The sequence below is a fragment of the Delphinapterus leucas genome, chromosome 7 (genome assembly GCF_059928025.1).
Source record: "Delphinapterus leucas isolate spDelLeu-1000000601 "Yukka" chromosome 7, BTC_Dleu_Yukka2, whole genome shotgun sequence".
Lineage (NCBI taxonomy): Eukaryota > Metazoa > Chordata > Mammalia > Artiodactyla > Monodontidae > Delphinapterus > Delphinapterus leucas.
The window spans coordinates 51,597,853-51,618,395 of NC_143135.1; the positions used below are offsets into that span (position 1 = coordinate 51,597,853).

The 20,543-nt window shown below is 37.7% G+C and overlaps 1 protein-coding gene across 5 annotated transcripts in view; it reads right to left on the bottom strand.

Moving 5' to 3' along the window:
- C2CD3 (C2 domain containing 3 centriole elongation regulator) overlaps nucleotides 1-20,543 on the bottom strand; it is a 127,785-nt gene that overhangs the window by 95,887 nt on the left and 11,355 nt on the right. For 4 of the 5 annotated variants that reach the window (XR_016393839.1, XM_022593782.3, XM_022593780.3 and 1 more), the window contains exons 4-7: nucleotides 20,061-20,284; nucleotides 19,213-19,460; nucleotides 9,550-9,682; nucleotides 8,982-9,110 (exon numbers count right to left, since the gene is read on the bottom strand). Coding sequence is in view for 4 of the 5 variants with exons in the window: in XM_022593782.3 (XP_022449490.2) it covers nucleotides 8,982-9,110; nucleotides 9,550-9,682; nucleotides 19,213-19,460; nucleotides 20,061-20,284 (734 nt within the window). In the remaining variant the exon portion in view is untranslated. Of the gene's footprint in view, nucleotides 1-8,981; nucleotides 9,111-9,549; nucleotides 9,683-19,212; nucleotides 19,461-20,060; nucleotides 20,285-20,543 lie in introns of those variants that run through there. The other variant, XM_022593784.2, reaches the window with a different exon arrangement.

The window sequence follows — 20,543 nt, forward strand, 5'->3', positions numbered from 1 at the left end:
CTCCTCCCATTGCCGGACCCCCAGATTGGGAAGCCTGACGTGGGGCTCTGAACCTTCACTCCAGTGGGTGGACTTCTGTGTTGTAAGTGTTCTCCAGTCTGTGAGTCACCCACTCAGCAGTTATGGGATGTGATTTTACTATGATTTCGCCCCTCCTACCATCTCATTGTGGCTTCTCCTTTGTCTTTGGATGCGGGGTATCTTTTTTGGTGAGTTCCAGTGTCTTTCTGTCGATGATTGTCCATCAGCTAGTTATGATTCTGGTGTTCTCACAAGAGGGAGTGAGAGCATGTCTTTCTACTCCGCCATCTTGGTTCCTCCGGACTTACTGCCCATGCAGTTTCATTCTTTTACATGTGGTTGTCCATCATTTCCAACCATATTTATTGAAGAGAACATCCTTTCTCTATTAAGTATTCTTGGCCTCTTTGTTAAAAACTAATTGACCATATATGCATGGGTTTATTTCTGGGCTCTCTATTCTGTTCCATTGATCTACGTGTCTGTTTTTATGCCAACGCTATACTATTCTGATTACTATAGCTTTGGATTATACTTTGAAATCAGGAAGTGTGATTCCTCCAGCTTTGCTCTTTAAGATTGCTTTGGCTATTTGTGGTCCTATACAAATTTTAGGATCATTTTTTTCTATTTCTGTGAAAAATGCCACTGGAATTTTATAGACATTGCACTGAATCTAAAGATTGCTTTGGGTAGTATGAATATTTTTTTTTTTTTTTTTTGCGGTATGCGGGCCTCTCACTGTTGTGGTCTCTCCCGCTGCAAATCCGGCACAGGCTCCGGACGTGCAGGCCCAGCGGCCATGGCTCACGGGCCCACCCGCTCCGCGGCACGTGGGATCCTACTGGACCGGGGCACAAACCCATGTCCCCTGCAGTGGCAGGCGGACTCTCAACCACTGTGCCACCAGGGACGCCCAGTATGGACATTTTAACAATATTAACTCAATCCATGAACATGGAATATCTTTTCATTTATTTGTGTTTTCAATTTTCTTTCATCAATGTCTTATAGTTTTCAGTAAACAGGTCTTTCATGTCCTTGATTTAACTTATAACTAGGTATCTGATTCTTTTTGATGCTATTGTAAATGATCTGTCTTCTTACTTTCTCTTTCTGATAGTTCATTGTTGGTGTAGAGAAACTCAACTGATTTTCATATACTGATTTTGTATCCTGCAACTTTACTGAATTCATTTATTCGAACTAGTTTTTCGATAGAGACTTTAGTGTTTAATGTCATCTACAAACAGTGGCAGTTTCACTTCTTCTTTTCCAATCTGAATGCTTTTTATTTCTTTTCCTTGCCTAATTGCTCTAGCTGGGACTTCCAGTACTGTGTTGATTAAAAGTGGTGACAGTAAGCATCTTTCTTTTATTCCTGATCTTAAAGGAAAAGCTTTCAATGTTTCATCATTGAGTATGATGTTAGTTGTGGGCTTGTCACACATGTTGCCTTTGTTATGTTGAGGTACATTTCCTCTACACCCAGTTTGTTGAGAGATTTTATCATGAATGGTGTTGAATTGTGTCAAATGCTTTTCCATATCTATTAAGATGGTCACATGATTTTTATCCTTCTTTTTGTTAATACGGTGTATGATATTTATTGATTTGCAAATGTCAAACCATCCTTGCATCCCTGGAACAAATTTCACTTGATGATGGCATATGATCCTTCTAATGTATTGTTGAATCTGATTTGGTAATATTTTGTCGAGGATTTTTGCCATTTATGTTCATAAGAGATATTGGCCTATGATTTTCTTTTCCTTACAGTGTCTTTGTCTGGCTTTAGTGTCAGAGTAATGCTGGCCTCATAAAGTGAATCTGGAAGCATTCCCTCCTCTTATGTGTTTTGGGAGAGTTTGAGAAAGATTGTATTAGTTCTTTAAATGTTTGGTGGAATTCACTATTGGAGTTTTCGGGACCTTAAATTTTGTTTTAATTTTATTTTATTTAATTTATCTTTTTGGCTGTGTTGGATCTTCGTTGCTGTGCACGGGCTTTCTCTAGTTGCGGTGAGCAGGGGCTACTCTTCATTGCGGTGCACGGGCTTCTCTTGTTGTGGAGCACAGGCTCTAGGTGTGCAGGCTTCAGTAGCTGTGGCTCAAGGGCTAAGTATTTGTGGTTCGCGGCCTCCAGAGCACAGGCTCAGTAGTTGTGGCGCACGGGCTTTGTTGCTCTGTGGCATGTGGGATCTTCCTGGACCAGGGCTCGAACCCATGTCCCCTGCATTGGCAGGCAGATTCTTGACCACTGCACCACTAGGGAAGCCCTGAAATTATTTTGTTGGGAGGTTTTTAATTATGATTCAGTCTCCTTGCTAGTAATCAGTCTGTTCAGATTTTTCTGTTTCTTTATGATTCAGTTTTGGTAGATTGGATATAAAGTTATCCATTTCTTTTAGGTTTTGCAATTTGTTGGTGTATAATTTTTCATAGTAGTCTCTTACAATTCCTTGTATTTCTGTGATGTCAGTTATAATATCTCCTATTTCATTTATAATTCCATTGAAGTCCTCTCTCTTTTCGTCTTAGTAAGTCCAGCTAATGGTTTGTCTACTTCATCTTTTCAAAATACCAGCTATTAGTTTCATCGATCTTTTCTGTTGTCTTGTTAGTCTCTATTTCATTTATTTCTGCTCTGATCTTTGTTATTTCTGCTCTGATTTTTGTTATTTCCTCCCTTCTGCTAACTTTAGGCTTAGTTTGTTGTTTTTTTCTAGTCCCTTGAGGTGTAAATTTAGTTTTTTAGTTGAGCTCTTTGTTTCTTAATGCATGTATTTTTTAATCTTACATGTTATGTCTTACAAAACCTTACATGTTTCTTTTTTTAAAATTTTTATTTTATATTGGACCATAGTTGATTTAACAAGGTTGTTACTTTTGGGTGTACAGCAAAGTGATTCAGTTATACACTTAAATGTACATGTTTACTGCTATAAAATTCCCTCTTAGATATGCTTTTGCTGCATTCCATAGGTTTTGGTATGTTGTGTTTTTTTTCCCCTTGTCTTAAATGATATTTTTACATTTCTTATTTGATTTCTTCTTTGACACACTGGTTGCTAAGGAGCCTGTTGTTTAATCTGTACATATTTTTCAATTTTCTAGTTTTGGATATTGACTTTTAATTTTATACCATTGTAATCGGAAAGGATGCTTCATATTTCAATCTTCTTAAATATATTGACTTCTTTTGTGGCCTAACATATAATCTCTCCTGGAGAATGTTCCATGTGTGCTTGAGAAGTGTATGTATCCTGTTGCTGTTAGAGGGAATGTTCTGTATATGTCTGTTACGGACATCTGACTTAATGTGCCATTTGAGTCCCGACGTTTCCTTACCGATTTTGTTTTGATGATCTATTCATTGTTAAAAGTGAAGTCCTCTGTATTGCTGTTTATTTCACCTTACAGATCTACTAACATTTGTTTTATATATTTAAGTACACCTAGGGTGGGTACCTAAATATTTACAGTTGTTGTATCCTTGTGATGAACTGACCAACTATAATTATATAATGACTTTCTTTATCTTGTTATAGTCTTTGGCTTAAAGTCTATTTTTTTCTGATATAAGAATAGGTAACCCCCCCACTCTCTTTTGGTTTCCACTCGCATGAAACATCTTTCATATCCCGTGTGTGTGTCCTTAAAGCTGAAGTGAGTCTCCTGTAAGGCAGCAGATAGTTGGGTCTTGTTTTTTTATCCATTCAGCTACTCTCTATCTTATGATTGGAGAATTGAGTCCATCTACATTTAAAGTAATTAATGATAGGAGTGACCTTATTACTACCATTTTGGTAATTGCTTCCTGGTTGATTTGTAATTTTTTTGTTCCTTTCTTGCTCTCTTCCTTTAGGATTTGATGACTTTCTGTAGTGGTATGTTTTGCTTCCTTTCTCTTTCTCCTTTGTGTATCCACTATAGGCTTTTGCCCTGTGGTTACCATGAGGCTTACATAAAACAACTTACATTTATAATAGTCTATTTTAAGGTGATAACTTAACGCTGAACACATACCAAAGCTCCTCCCCCCATATTTTAAGTTTTTGATGTCACAATTTGCATTGCTTTACACTGTATGTCCATTAACAACTTATTGTAGTCATATTTATTTTTATAACTTTTGTCTTTTAACCTTCATACTAGATTTGTAAGTGATTTCTCTACCATCATTAGAGTAATAGAGTATTCTGAATTTAACTGTATACTTAACTTTATCAATGAGTTTTATACTTTCATGTTTTCTTGCTACTAATTAGTGTCCTCTGGTTTCAGTTTGAAGAACTCCCTTTAATATTTCATGGAAGGTTGGTCTAATGGTGATGAACTCCTTCAGTTTTTGCTTGGAAAATACTCTTTCTCTCCTTCAATTCTGAAGGACAACTTTGGCAGGTACAGTATTCTTGTTTGGCCGTTCTTTTTTTTCAGCACTTTGAATATAACATCGCACTCCCCTTTAGCATGCAAGATTTCTGCTGAAAAATCTGCTGAAAATCTTATGGAGGTTCCCTTGTCCATAACAAGTTGTTTTTCTCTTGCTGTTTTTAAGATGCTTTCCTTGTAACTTGACAATTTAATTATAACATGTCTTGGTGTGGGTCTCCTTTGAGTTGTCTTACTTGAAACTCTCTGGGCTTCCTGGATCTGAATGACTGTTTCCCAGGTTAGGGAAGTTTTCAGCCACTATTTCTTTGAATATTTCTTTTTTTTAAAAAAATATTTATTTTTTTGGCTACACCGGGTCTTAGCTGTGGCACGTGGTATCTTCTTTGTTGTGGCATGTGGAACCTTCATTGCGGCATGCGGGATCTTTAGTTGCAGCATGTGAACTCTTAGTTGCAGCCTGCGAACTCTTAGTTGTGGAATGTCAGCTCTTAGTTGCGGCATGTGGGATCTAGTTTCCTGACCAGGGATTGAACCTGGGCATCCTGCATTGGGAGCATGGAATCTTAGCCACTGAACCACCAGGGAAGTCCCCATTATTTCTATGAATAAGCTTTTTGCCCCTTTCTCTATCTCTTCTTCTTCTGGCACCTTTATAATGTGTATATTGGTCTGTTTGTTGGTTCCCCAACATCCCTTAAGCTATCTAACTGCTTCATTTAAAACTTTTTCCTTTTTGCTCCTTTGATTGCATTCCACTGCCCTGTCTTTGAGTCTGCTGATCCTTTCTTCCCATTGATCTAGTCTGCTGTTGAACCCCTCCTGAATATTTCATTTCAGTTATTGTATTCTTCAGCTCTGTGATTTGTTTGGTACTTAAAAAGTTTTTCTATCTCTTTGTTGAAATTCTCACTTGGTTCATGCATTGGTCTCCTGACCTCAGTAAGCACACCTTTATGACCATTATTTTTAACCCTCTATCAGGTTAATTACTTATCTTTGCTTCATTAAGATCTGTTTTTGGATGTTTATCCTGTCCTTTTCTTTGGAACATATTCCTCTGTTTATTTTCCTTGCCTTTCTGTGTTGGTTTCTGCTTACTAGATAAAACCGTCACCCGTCTCAGTCTTGATAGAATGGTCTTGTGTAAGGGATGAACCTCATTGATCAGCCCAGCCCAAGATCTTAGTTGCCTCATAAGCTTTTGTGACTTTCTAAGCCTTCTTCTTTGTTCTTAGTGGCTCCCAGTAGTGGAGGGTGTGTTAAGACCCATTAGTGTCCCAAAGGGGAGGATCACAGCCAACATCTAGATGTACGCTGATTAGAAGCTGGACCCTCACTAGCAGCACCTTCCAGGGAGAAACTGGGAGGTGGGTGTTTTTGCCTGCTTCCTCTGTGCTGGGTCTAGGTGTACAGCTGTCAGGGTGAGGGTGCTCCTGCACCCATTATGTTTTGGGGGCTCATCTCTCTGGTGAGAATCTTAAAAGTTGGGAATGCTAGATGTGGGGTTCAAGTCCTTTGCTCCTCAAGGAGAAGCTAGGAGTTGGGGATTCCCTTCTGATTGTATGGTGCTGTGTTGGGGGTGGGGTTTATGGTGAGAGTGTTTCTCAGACTTTCCTACTCATTTGATGATATTTTCCCATTCCTCTGATGTGTAGGAGTTGGTCAGTTACTTTCTCGATCTCTTTCAGAGGGAACTGCTCTGTGTGCAGCTGTACATTTGGTGCATCTGTGGGAGGAGGTGAGCTCAGAAGCCTCCTATGTCTCCATTTTGGTCAACTCTATGGAATAAGTGATGTTATTCCAATTCCTGATATTGTATACATAAGCTTTTTTTTTCTTTTTGGACATTTTTAAGATTGTCTATTTATATTATTCTGAAAATTCATGATTGCATATCTTGGTGTAGTTTTTTTTCATTCACTGTGCTGGATTCTTGATTCCTATTTTTTTTTTTAAACAGCTTTATTTAGACATAATTCACATAACATACAATTCACCCATTTAAGGTGAGCAATTCAATAGTTCTTAGTATGTTTACAAATATGAACAATCATCACCACAGTCAACTTCAGAACACTTATGCCACCTCAAAAAGAAACTCTGTATTCAAGACCTATCATCACTTATGCCCCATCGATCACACGCAGCCCTAAAGAACCACTAATCTTTATGTCTCTAGAGATTTGCCTATTTTGTACTTTTCATATAAAGGTAATCATAAAATATATACTCTTTTGTGACTGGCCTCTTTCATTTAGCATGATGTTTTCAAGGTTCATTCATGCTGCAGCATGTTACCTGTACTTTATTCCTTTTTATGGCCAAATAATACTCCATTGTGTGGATATACCACTTTAAAACAATCCACTAATCAGCTGATGGACATTTTTGACTATTATGACTATGTAAATTCATGTACATGTTTTTGTGTGGACTTGTATGTTCATTTTCCTTGGGTATATACTTAGGGAGTTGAATTGCTGGGTCATATGGTAACTTGATGTGTAGCAATTTAAGGAACTGACAGACTATCTTCCAAAGCGGCTGCATCATTGTACACTGCTATTAACAGTGTATGAGCGTTCCAAATTTTCCACATCCTCACCAACACTTAATCTGACTTTTTGATTCTAACCATCCTAGTGGGTATGAAGTTTTTTATAGTTTTGATTTGCATTTTCCTGATAACTAATGGTGTTGACATCTTTTATGTGCATATTAGCCATCTGACTATCTTCTTTGGAGAAATCTCTATGTAGATACTTTGCCCATCTTTTAAATTGGGCTATTTGTGCCATAATTATTAAGTTGTTGAGTTCCTTATATAGTCTAGATATAAATCTTTTATCAGATATATAATTTGTAAATATTTTCTTCCATTCTGTGATCTTTTCACTTTCTTAATAGTATCCTTTGAAGCACATTTTAAATTTTGACTGAACCTAATTTATCTACTTATCTATTTTTTATTGTTGTTGGTTGTGTTTTTGATGCATATCTAAGAATCCTTTCCCAAATCCAAGGTTACAAAGATTTACCTCTGTGTTTTCTAAGAATTTTATAGTTTTAGTTCTTCCATTTAGCTATCTGATCCATGAGTTAATTTTTTTATATGGTTTGAGGTAAGGGTCCAATTTCATTTTTTCCATGTGGCTAGCCAGCTGTCCCAGTATCATTTGTTGAAAAGACAATTCTTTCCCCATTTAATGGTCTTGACACTCTTGTTGAAAATCAGCTGACCATAAACACATGGGTTTATTTCTAGACTATCAATTCTATTCCATTTATTTATATGTCTATCCTTATGCCAGTACTAAACTGACTTGATTACTCTTGCTTTATAGTAAGTTTTAAAATAGCAAAGTGTGAATCCTATTTTTTTCTTTTTCAAGATTCTTTTGGTTATTCTGGGTCCCTTGTAATTTCACAGTAATTTTATAATCAGCTTTTCAATTTCTACAAAGAAGCCAGCCATGATTCTGACAGGGATTGCATTGAATCATGAACATGGGGTTTTTTCCATTTATTTAGATCTTCTTTAGTTTCTTCCAACAATGTTTTGTAGTTTCCAGAGTTGTTTTACACTCCTTTAGTTAAATTTATCCCTATTTTATTCTTATCAATGCTATTATAAATGGAATTTTTTCTTAATTTTATTTATTTATTTATTTATTATTGGTTTTCTGGCCACGCTGTGTGGCTTGCGGGATCTTAGTTCCTTGACCAGGGATCGAACCCGGGCCCCAGCAGTGAAAGCACAGAGTCCTACACTGGACCACCAGGGAATTCCCTTAATTTTACTTTTCAATTGTTCATTGCAAGTATATAAAAGTACAATTGACTTCTATATAACGATCGTGTATCCTGCAATCTGTCTGAATTTATTTATTATTTCTAATAGTTTCTTAGAGGATTCTTTAGGATTGTTTTTTTTTGCGGTACACAGGCCTCTCACTGTTGTGGCCCCTCCCGTTGTGGAGCACAGGCTCCAGACGCACAGGCCCAGCGTCCATGGCTCACGGGCCTAGCCGCTCTGCAGCATGTGGGATCCTCCCAGACCAGGGCATGAACCCGCGTCCCCTGCATTGGCAGGCGGACCCTCAACCACTGCGCCACCAGGGAAGCCCTAGGATTTTTTTACATACTAGATCATGTCATCTGTGAATAAAGAGTTTTACTTCTTCCTTTCCAATTTGGAACCCTTATATATTTTTTTCCTGCCTAACTGTTCAGGCCACATAGGTAGTAAGAGACAGACCTCAAATTTCAACTTGTGTCTGTTTAAAATCCATGTTCTTTTCATTATAACCTGCTAGCTAACCTTGGTGTTGGGGAGAGAGATGAAAAATAAGAATGGAAAGGTAGATTGGAGACCATTCTGTAAGTGAAGCTAAGAATAAAAGGCTAAAGATTGGATTTTTATTTAGTATGTAGTGAATAACCAAGGGAATGACTTGGTTATTCTAAGGAAGTGTTGCTTTAAGAAGATAAATCTGTTAACAATGTACACAATGAATTGGAGGAATAATTTAAAAGGAAAGAAAGCTAGTTAAGAGCTCTTACCTGCCCAATAGCAGCTGTATGGCTCTGGTATCAGCTTTTGTGTCATGTTTCCAAAATGTATTCTCAGTTGGAGGGAGGAGGTGATCTTCAATGTGGTCTTTAAATTGATTCCTAGACAAGGCTTTGACTCTAAGGAATGAAAAAAAATACTTTTTCAGTGGCTAACATATGGGAAAAATCTAAATCAGAATTAATTGAACATGGAATATTTAACATACTTCAGCCTTCACCTTAAATATACATAAAACTTCACAATTTACAAAGCCCTTTCCTATATTAGAATCTCATTTCATTTATGTAAGAGAGGGAGAAGAGAATATACCCATTTTTTATATGAGCATGCTGGTTCAGAAGGAGTTAAGAATTTAGCCATTTACATATTTAGCAAGTGTCAGCACTAGGTCTAGATTTTGGGTATCTTAGCTCCTAGTTTAGGCTTCTTTTCTACCACATTAAGAATTACTTGCGAACATTTCCAAGATTATTCAGTCCATATCTTGACAAAAAACACATGTTAACAACTACCAAGAAATTAACTATTGGGGTTCACGTTTATCCAGTAACTTACTGTGTAGATGCTCTAAGAAAATCTTCCTTCATAGAAGGATGAACTTCTTCCAACAACATGCTAGTATCTGGGCTTGATTTCATTGTAGAAATCACCATGGCATTACGCAGTTTATTGCCTTGTTCTAACAGAGCTGAAGAGGGCAAAACAGAACACAGAAAATCTAAAATCCAACAGAAACACTTGAAACATTTAGCACCTTTCCTTCTCTCACAGGACTTACCATAGTGTACTATAATTGCTTACTTGTCTGCCTTCCCCACTAGCTTGAGAATCCCTTGCGGACATTCACCTTACAACAAATGTTTACTGAGCTTCTATCATGTGGACCGTTTTAGATGTTGGCATTACAGCAGTGAATGAAGTCTCCATTATGTAGAGACTGACCGCCTTTACTGGAGTCATTACATACATGCATTGACTCTTCCAACTGGTGTTTGCACATAATAAATTTAGTAATAGCTACATAATATATTATTTTTGTATCTAGCTATCTTACTGAATAGCTTACTGAATTCTCTTATTTGTTTTAATATCATTATTATTTAAGGAACACTAACAACTATATCAGCTAAAACTGTTAGGAGTCATAGTGATAATCTAGTCCAAATGTATACTTTTATGGATGAAGAAAAGAATACCAAAACATTTCTATGACTTGTCTAAGATCATACATCAGGTTAACAGAAAAGTCAGGATAAAGTCTTTAAACTTTCTGATAGGTAAAATTTCTCCCATCCCTAAGCAACAACAACAATTACAGAGGATAACATTTATTGAACCCTTACCACTTCCTGGGCACTACTCTAAGTATGTTATGTATAGGAACTCATTTAATCCTCCCAACAATCCTCTGAAATAGGTACTATAATTTCCTTCATTTTCCAGATGACAAAGCTGAGGCACAGAGGATATGTAACTTGCCCAAGTTATGCATGCAGTATAACCAGGATGACTCTACATCCTATGATTTAACCACTATACATATATGACCCCACTTTTTCTTAGACTTCTTTTTAAAAGCTTAGGACCAGTGGTATTATTTCAAGGAACACTGGGAAGAATTATTATTTTCTTGAGGTTCCACAGTTGCTTAGGACGCAGGTAAGACTAGATACCAAATGCCTGTCCATCTTGGTCTAGAGTTTTATAGCTTCTAAAAATAAAGAAGACATGGCAGTCAGGCCAAGAAAATAATAAGCCAAACAGATCCATAAACATTCAACATTTGTTAGCATAAAGAGTTCAAAATATAGCTTAAAAACTCAAAACCCCAAACCCGAAAAACCCTGAAATATTGTACGTTCAATGTGTTATGTGAAAGTATAAGTAAAAGAAAAATAAAGATCACCATCTGTGGCAGGCAGAATTCTACACTTGATCTTAGCCAAAAGGCCAAAAAGTGATGTAGGCAGAATTCTAAGATAGTTCCCCCCAAATTTCCGGCCACTGGTATACAAATACCTTCTCCCAGTGATTCAGTCATCTAGGTATTGCCATAAAGGGATTTTACAGATGTAATTATGGTTCCAAATCAGTCTACCTCAAGACTGGGAGATTACCTTGGTGGTCCCAAACCTTTATAAAGCAGAGTTTTTCTGGCTGTTTGCAGGATATGAACTCAGAGATTTAAAGCATGAGAAGGATGTAATGTTTCATTGCTGTCTTGAAGATGGAGAGGACCACGTGGCAAGAAATGCATGTGGCCTTACGGCCTTTAGGAGCTGAGAGTGGACCCTGGCTGACCGCCAGCAAGGAAATGGGACCGCAGTCCTACTACTGCAAGGAACTGGATTCTGTCAACAAGAATGAACTTGAAAGTGAATTTTCCCTCAGAGCTTCCAGATGAGAATTTAGCTTGGCTGACACCTTGATTGTAGCCTATGATATCCTAAGCAGAAAACCCAACCATACCTTGCTGGACTTCAGATCCACAGAACTGTGACTAATAAATGGGTATCCTTTTAAGCCATTAAGTTTGTGGTTACTTGTTATGCAGCAATAGAAAACTAATATTCCCATTAATGCCACTACCCACAAATACTGATTAACATTTTGATATATTCTGGATAGTTTTTGTGTGTGTGTGTGTGTGGCTACGTTGGGTCTTCGTTGCTGTGCATGGGCTTTCTCTAGTTGCGGCGAGCGGGGGCTACTCTTCGTTGTGGTGCACGGGCTTCTAATTGTGGTGGCTTCTCTGTGTGGAACACAGGCTCTAGGTGTGCGGGCTTCAGAAGCTGTGGCTCGCAGGCTCTAGAGCGCAGGCTCAGTGGTTGTGGCGAACAGGCTTAACTGCTCCGCGGCATGTGGGATCTTCCCGGACCTGGGCTCGGACCTGTGTCCCCTGCATTGGCAGGCAGATTCTTAACTACTGCGCCACCAGGGAAGTCCCCCGGATAGTTTTTAATCTACGCATACATACATCTATATATGTATGTGTGTGTGTATATATATAAATTTTTTCTTTTGCAAAAGTGGTATATTATGTATACAGTTTTTTTTGAATTTTTATTTTTTTTTATACAGCAGGTTCTTTATTAGTTATCTATTTTATACATATTAGTGTATACATGTCAATTCCAATCGCCCAATTCATCACACCACCACCCCCACTTCCCCCCCTGGTGTCCATACGCTTGTTCTCTACATCTGTGTCTCTACTTCTGCCTTGCAAACCAGTTCATCTGTACCATTTTTCTAGATTCCATGTATGTGCATTAATATACAATATTTGTTTTTCTCTTTCTGACTTACCTCACTCTGTATGACAGTCTCTAGGTCCATCCATATCTCTACAAATGACCCAATTATGTATACTGTTTTATAACTGCTTTTTCACTTAATAATATGCATTAACTTTTTCTATGTAAATAATGGCTATATAAGTATGTATTTTTGTTTTTACTTATTTAAAAAAAAATCTCTTTGGGATTCAGTCAGAAAATGGCTGTCCTGTTTATTCAGTGAGAAAGGGTGAGGAAAACATGGTCTGCTAGCATTGAAAATTTGGTTAAGGAAGCTTGCTATGTGACAGGAAGCCCTCCTCCTTTTAGTTTCTAGTTAATACCCGGCTTAATTTGATATGGTTTAAAGTTCTTTAATGAGGTGGGCACACTCAATAAATGCTTTATGAATAAAGTAGGTAATGACAAGCAGTGTCAATAATAAATTTCATTTGATTTCAGGGCCATGTAGAAAAATAGTTTTTCTACTGATACCCAAAATGTCCCTAGAGATATTTGGTACTTGGTACTTTATAATCTAACCATACACAATTATATTTAATTCCTTAAACACAATACTTCCTTTGTGCTCTCAAAGTTCTGCGTATCTGATTCCATCAAAGAATTACCATGCAGTATTAAAATTGTCTATCTCACCCAAACAACTTTGAGACGAGAGATTGGCTTTTGTTGGTCTTTGTATGCTCAGTACGTAGTATATATCAGGAATTTGATTAAATGTTTCAATAAATACTTCGACTGTTGCATATATCATACAAAATTGTACTGTATCTGCTTTAGAGTCTGTTTCCTTTACTACAATGCATTCATTAAGTCAGGGACTATCTTATTTATCACTGTAACCCCAATACTCAAAACAATGGCTGACACAAAATAGGCACTCAAAAGGTATCTGCTGAATTGAACTGAGCTTAAAGTTTTCATCCCTGCTAAATAAAATTTCCCTGGGAATAGTAATATTTTAAGAGTGACTTAATTAGTCATTTGAATAGGAATAGGTACTTAAGATACTTTACAATAGCAGGTTTTAAAAAAGAAATAAACATTGCAGACAACAAGTAGGACAAATCTGAGCAAGGGTGGTCTATTCATTGGCCTCCAAGCGGTTTCTTCCTTGAAACAGCCATTCTTAGAATAGTTTCTCTAAAGTCTAAGGCATGGCAACAACACCACCTTAACTCCCCTTCTTAAGAGGAAGCTGGTTCCACACTAAAAGAGCTGTCATGGCATCTTCCTGCACCTCAACTCAATAATTATTTTTTTAACACAAGGGAAGGGCACTTAGCTGAGTTCATGACAAATGTTTCCCTTGTTTATTTCCTACATGCCATGGGCACAGCCCCTGCTAAACAGGGAGGTACACAGCTTTTGGTTTTTGTTCCTACTCCTTGTTATCTATTCTAAACCCCAACTCTTAACAAACTTATGGTTATCAGTGGGGGAAGGATAGGGAGAAGGGAGAGTTAGGGAGTTTGGGATTGAAATGTACACACTGCTATATTTAAAATGGATAACCAACAAGGACCTACTGTATAGCACAGGGAACTCTGCTCAATGTTATGTGGCAGCCTGGATGGGAGGGGAGTTTGGGGGAGAATGGATACATGTATATGTATGGCTGAGTTCCTTTGCTGTGCACCCAGAACTATCACAACATTGTTAATCGGCTATACTGTAATATAAAATAAAAAGTTAAAAAACAAAAAACAAGAAAACTGCCAACTCTTATAAGCAGGATGTGTAGTTAGTGTTTCATAAATTCTAGCTCGATGACTAATTCAGCTCTGTCCCCCCCTTACTGGTATGATGTCAGTATAATAAAGACCAGGAAGATAATTAGGTTTATGTATTTGTTATAAACCTCCATGACTAGCTTTAGACCTGCTTACTAAAATGACCCACTTAATCTTAGTGCTCCACGGTCTTGTGGTTAGAAGGGATCTTTAAAGATCATATCTGTCTACTTGATGATTTAATTCCATCTGTAAGAGTCCCATGACAAGGTTATCCAGCCCATACTCGAGGATTCCCAGTGATACAGAATTCACTATCTCTTGAAGCTATCCCTTCCCACTTTTGCAAGGAAGAACTATTAACCCAGACTGAGTCACAATCTGTCTTGTTTTATCTTTAAACCCAATGATCCTAGTACATCTTATGGAAGAAATTTGCACATTGGCAGCCCATGGGTTGCACCTGGCATATTTAATTTGGCTTGAACAGTTGGCCAGCATAGTCTTGATTTTTAAAAAAAGCAGGCCTAGGTAAACAAGGAACCTACAGTAGGATGAAGCAAAGGACTTTGCTGTACAGTTTAAGATAATGATGAACTGGAGCTGAGAAGCCGCTGTCCCGTTTGATAGGGCAGAAGCCCCCTAACTGTGAGCCTGTGTCTTCATTTTAAAATGGGGATAACAATCCCAACCTCACTTGGTTTTTGTGTATAAGGCACTTGGCATAGTAGGTAGCACATAATGAACGGTAAGTAAATGGTAGCTGTTTTCTTGAGGCTAAATATCTCTTGGTGGTCCCTTCCCCAGTCTAGGTACTCTCCTTAGAAGGAACTCATCTTCTATAGATCTTTAATATTAACTTCTTAAAGAAGACTTCCTTTGGGACTTCCCTGGTGACACAGTGGTTAAGAATATGCCTGCCAATGCAGGGGACACAGGATCAAGCCCTGGTCTGGGAAGATCCCATATACCGCGGGGCAACTAAGCCTGTGCGCTGCAACTACTGAGCCTGTGCTCTGGATCCCGTGAGGCACAACTACTGAGTCCATGTGCCACAACTACTGAAGCCTGTGCACCTAGAGCCTGTGCTCTGAAACAACAGAAGCCAATGCAATGAGAAGCCCACGCACCACAACAAAGAGTAGTCCCCCGCTCGCCGCAACTGGAGAAAGCCGACACACAGCAACGAAGACCCAATGCAGCAAAAACAACAACAACAAAAAAAGTTAAAAAAAATTAAAACCTCCCATTTACCATTGCAACAAAAAGAATAAAATATCTAGGAATAAACCTACCTGAGGAGACAAAAGGCCTGTATGCAGAAAATTATAAGACACTGATGAAAGAGATTAAAGATGACACAAATAGATGGAGAGATATACCATGTTCTTGGACTGGAAGAATCAACATTGTGAAAATGACTATATTACCAAAAGCAATCTACAGAGTCAATGCAATCCCTATCAAACTACCACTGGCATTTTTCACAGAACTAGAACAAAAAATTTCACAATTTGTATGGAAACACAAAAGACCCCAAATAGCCAAAGCAATCTTGAGAAAGAAAAACGGAGCTGGAGGAATCAGGCTCCCTGACTTCAGACTATACCACAAAGCTACAGTCATCACGACAGTATGGTACTGGCACACACACAAAAAATAGATCAATGGAACAGGACAGAAAGCCCAGAGATAAACCCATGCACATATGGTCACCTTATCTTTGATAAAGAAGGCAAGAATATACAGTGGAGAAAAGACTGCCTCTTCAATAAGTGGTGCTGGGAAAACTGGACAGCTACATGTAAAAGAATGAAATTAGAACACTCCCTAACACCATACACAAAAATAAACTCAAAATGGATTAAAGACCTAAATGTAAGGCCAGACACTATAAAACTCATAGAGAAAAACATAGGCAGAACACTCTTTGACATAAATCACAGCAAGATCCTTTTTGACCCACCTCCTAGAGAAATGGAAATAAAAATAAAAATAAACAAATGGGACCTAATGAAACTTCAAAGCTTTTGCACAGCAAAGGAAATAATAAACAAGATGAAAAGACTACCCTCAGAATGGGAGAAAATATTTGCAAATGAAGAAACTGACAAAGAATTAATCTCCAAAATTTACAAGCAGCTCATGCAGTTTAGTATCAAAAAAACAAACAACCCAATCCAAAAATGGGCAGAAGACCTAAACAGACATTTCTCCAAAGAAGATATACAGATTGCCAACAAACACATGAAAGCATGCTCAACATCATTAATCATTAGAGAAATGCAAATCAAAACTACAATGAGATATCATCTCATACCAGTCAGAATGGCCATCATCAAAAAAATCTACAAACAATAAATGCTGGAGAGGGTGTGGAGAAAAGGGAACCCTCTTGCACTGTTGGTGGGAATGTAAATTGATACAGCGACTATGGAGAACAGTATGGAGGTTCCTTAAAAAACTAATAATAGAACTACCATACGACCCAGCAGTCCCACTACTGGGCATATACCCTGAGAAAACCATAATTCAAAAAGAGTCATGTACCACAATGTTCACTGCAGCTCTATTTACAATAGCCAGGACATGGAATCAACTTAGTGTCCATCGACAGATTAATGGATAAAGAAGATGTGGCACATATATACAATGGAATATTACTCAGCCATAAAAAGAAACAAAATTGAGTTACTTGTAGTGAGGTGGATGGACATAGAGTCTGTCATACAGAGTGAAGTAAGTCAGAAAGAGAAAAACAAATACTATATGCTAACACATATATATGGAATCTAAAAAAAAAAAAGGTCATGAAGAACCTAGGGGCAAGACAGGAATAAAGACACAGACCTACTAGATAATGGACTTGAGGACACGGGGAGGGGGAAGGGTAAGCTGGCACAAAGTGAGAGAGTGGCATGGACATATATACACTACCAAACGTAAAATAGATAGCTAGTGGGAAGCAGCTGCATAGCACAGGGAGATCAGCTTGGTGCTTTGTGACCACCTAGAGGGGTGGGATAGGGAGGGTGGGAGGGAGGGAGACGCAAGAGGGAAGAGATATGGGGACATATGTATATGTATAACTGATTCATTTTGTTATAAAGCAGAAACTAACACACCACTGTAAAGCAATTATACTCCAATAAAGATTTAAAAAAAAAAAGAACTCTAAGTCAAAAGCAAAAAAATAAAAAAAACTTATAAAAATAAAAAAAATTAAAAAAGAAAGAAGCCTTCCTTTGCCAACATACATGAAACAGCATTCTATCCTCTCTCCTTCCTTGCTTCATTTTTTTCCCATTGCCATTATTACTATCTAACACTACATACTTACTTATTTATCTAATTTATCATTGGTATTCCTACTAGAATATAAGATCTGTAGGGGAGGATTTTGTGCCTTTTTAAAAAATAAATTTAAATTGCTGTATTCTTAACACCTCGAAGACTGCCAGACATTTAGTAAGTGCTGAATAAATAACTGCTTAATGAGTGAACAAATATTTTACCAAAGTCTGCTGACCAGGTCTACACAAAATACTCCAGGTGTGAGAATGACAAGCGCTGAGTATAGTCAGGCAATTTTCTTTCTTGTTAATGTAGCCTAGGGTTGCATTAAAGTCTAAAATTAATATAGGGACTTTTCTGGTGGTGCAGTGGTTAAGAATCTGCCTGACAATGCAGGGGACACGGGTTTGACTCCTGGTCCGGGAAGATCCCACATGCTGCGGAGCAACTAAACCTGTGCACCACAACTACTGAGCCTGCACTCTAGAGCATGCCAGCCACAACTACTGAAGCCCATGCGCCTAGAGCCCGTGCTCCGCAACAAGAGAAGCCACTGCAATGAGAAGACTGCACATCACAATGAAGAGCAGCCCCCGCTCACCACGACTAGAGAAAGCCCACGCGCAACAGCGAAGACCCAATGCATGCAAAAACAAAAAAGTAAAAAAATAAATAAAAAAAATAAAATTAACATACCATAATCAGAGTATATTTTTTAAACTAGGGGATCATAGACATTTTAGTTGAAAAAATATTAACACAATGTCTTTCTTCATTTAAAAAAACCTTACTAATGTAAATTTTGTATCCACGTAGTTTTTTTTTTTGTCTTTAAACTAGAATTTATTGGTATACAAAACTCCATTTCATAGATAAAGTGGCACATCTTTGCAGCTTCTATTGCACCAAGTATTGAAGATTAAAAACACACAAAAAGAAACATTTGGTTTTGAAAACACTGCAAATAGCCAAGTACAGTACTTTGGTAAATAAAAAATAAAATGGTTCAGAGTAACACAATCTGAGGAAAGAAACATCCTGGAGGAAATGAAGTATGGACATCAAACAATGGTCGCCATTACCCCTGTCCAGCTCCACAGATAAGGCAAGACTTGCTTAGTCTATGGATCATGACCCCACAGAGGTCCAAGTAGTTTTAATTTAAAAGACTTTTCTACTAACGCTGCAGATATTCTACTTTGGAAATTTTACTTGTGAGGATGGAGACAAATTTATGTCATGCTCTTGATGTCACAGAGATATATGGTTGACCGTTACAGTGTAACATAAGGTACCAAAATTGCTTTTCATATAATACCACTACCTAAAATGAGGTAATACAACCTCTTTCCTATTTCCTTTTTAAATTTCAGTGTAAGCCCTTACACAGGTAAACCAACTCCTTTCTACTTCTGTTTGGCTGTCAGTCATATTTAATACCCAGGCGTAAGATCAGCAGTTTCTGTGCACTGAATGTTCCCACTGAAAACAACAGTTTTCAGAATATGAAACAAGTTTAGTACTAGTCTCTGCACAATGGTATAAGTAAATTCTGATGATGAGACAAAAATCTTATTTGCTTTGAATTATCTTGAAAAAAATCAGGACTAACATTTTTCTATGATAAAGGCTTTCCTCTCATACCCAGGTTCACTTTAAATGGTTCCTTCCCTAAACTTAAAATTATAAGTGCCCAGTAATTATTTAGAAGAAACTCAGTGGTTTAATAGAGCTGCCCTTAAATGGTTAGAAATTCTGGACTCTAGTAAGATATTCACTTGTATTTGGCTATTTTGTTCAAACAGAAGTCTTGGTTCTCTTTGTAGGTTGCCTAATGAGCAGAGTAATCCCAATAAATATAGCTTAGTCTCAGTTCACAAATATATACATACCTAAAAGAAGGTCCTTGGTAGGAGGGTTGTTTGAAGAAAGAATGCATGAGTCACTGTGACTCTTGGCAACTGTCCTCATTTGAGGCCGCAATTCAGAACTGTTGAGAAGGGACATCTGCTTCTGTGGGGCTTTGCCTTTCAGAGTCATAGACTCTAAACTCTGTCCTGAATTAAGATGGTGCTGTAGTCCAAAGAAAGAGTCCTTTATTGTATCAGAGTTCTCTGCAAAGTACAAGTGGTCCTTTCCCCTGTTTTAAAATAAAGGAGAACTTCAGCAGTATATTATCCATTATGGTAACATTCCACTTTGTCAGAGAAAGAAAGTGGATCAGTGGTGTATAGCAGTGTAGCTCAGGCTTTGTAAATATGTTTTTCATTTCCCAAATTAAATAAATAATAGATGTTTTACCTATCATTGTATGGTTTGGCTAAAGTGAGAATGAAATAAAGAGCTCAGTGCTGAGCCTGACACAAAGCAAACGTCTGATAATTATTTAAAATCAAAATCTGTTTCTCTTACTTCATTCCATTTCACAAAACACTGCCTTTTCCCTCTTTCCCTTCATGTACACCTATCATGGCATCTCTATGTGACTTAGACATACTTATTTATCTGTATATTGGCCTCCTCACTAGATTGTGAGCAATGCTCAAAAATAGGAATTGTGTCTTATCAATTTCTATGCCTAGCACCTGGTACTGGACCAGAAACATAGTGAGTACTTAATACTTATTTGCTGAATGAATGACTACCTTTAACCTTCTACACAACCACAAATGAAAGACCGAAATTATGAGTACACTGGGAGTTAGCAGACAGTCTGACTGGTATTAGGTGTGGTAATTACCTTGGAGTGGTTGACCTACTGCTATTGGCTGCTAACTCTTTTCCATCAATTTTGGTGGTAGGGATCCTCTGAGGCCTTGATGGAACCAGAAATTGAGTATTGCCTGCTTCAGTATATTCTCTGAATCCTTGTTCAGATAAAAGCACATTTTCTGTCACGTCAGTGGTAGGAAGAGGACTGTAGCTGTCATAAGTTTCTGACAAAGGCTCCAGGGCAAGTGAGACCTGAAAGGGACATGTAATGTATCAGAAGTCTTTTTTTTTTATAGCATTGATTAATTTTAAGACTCTCTAATATAAATTAATGGCCCCGTTCCTTATAGGATCTAGTTCAAATTCTTGCCTACCTCAGAAGCCTCATCTCTCACTGTGTTCCTCTCCTCCATCTCTCTCTCCTGGATATACCAATTACTTAGAGTTTTCTAAATGTACCTTATATTTCATTCCCTTATGCCTTCATGTGCAAATTTCCTCCAGCATTACT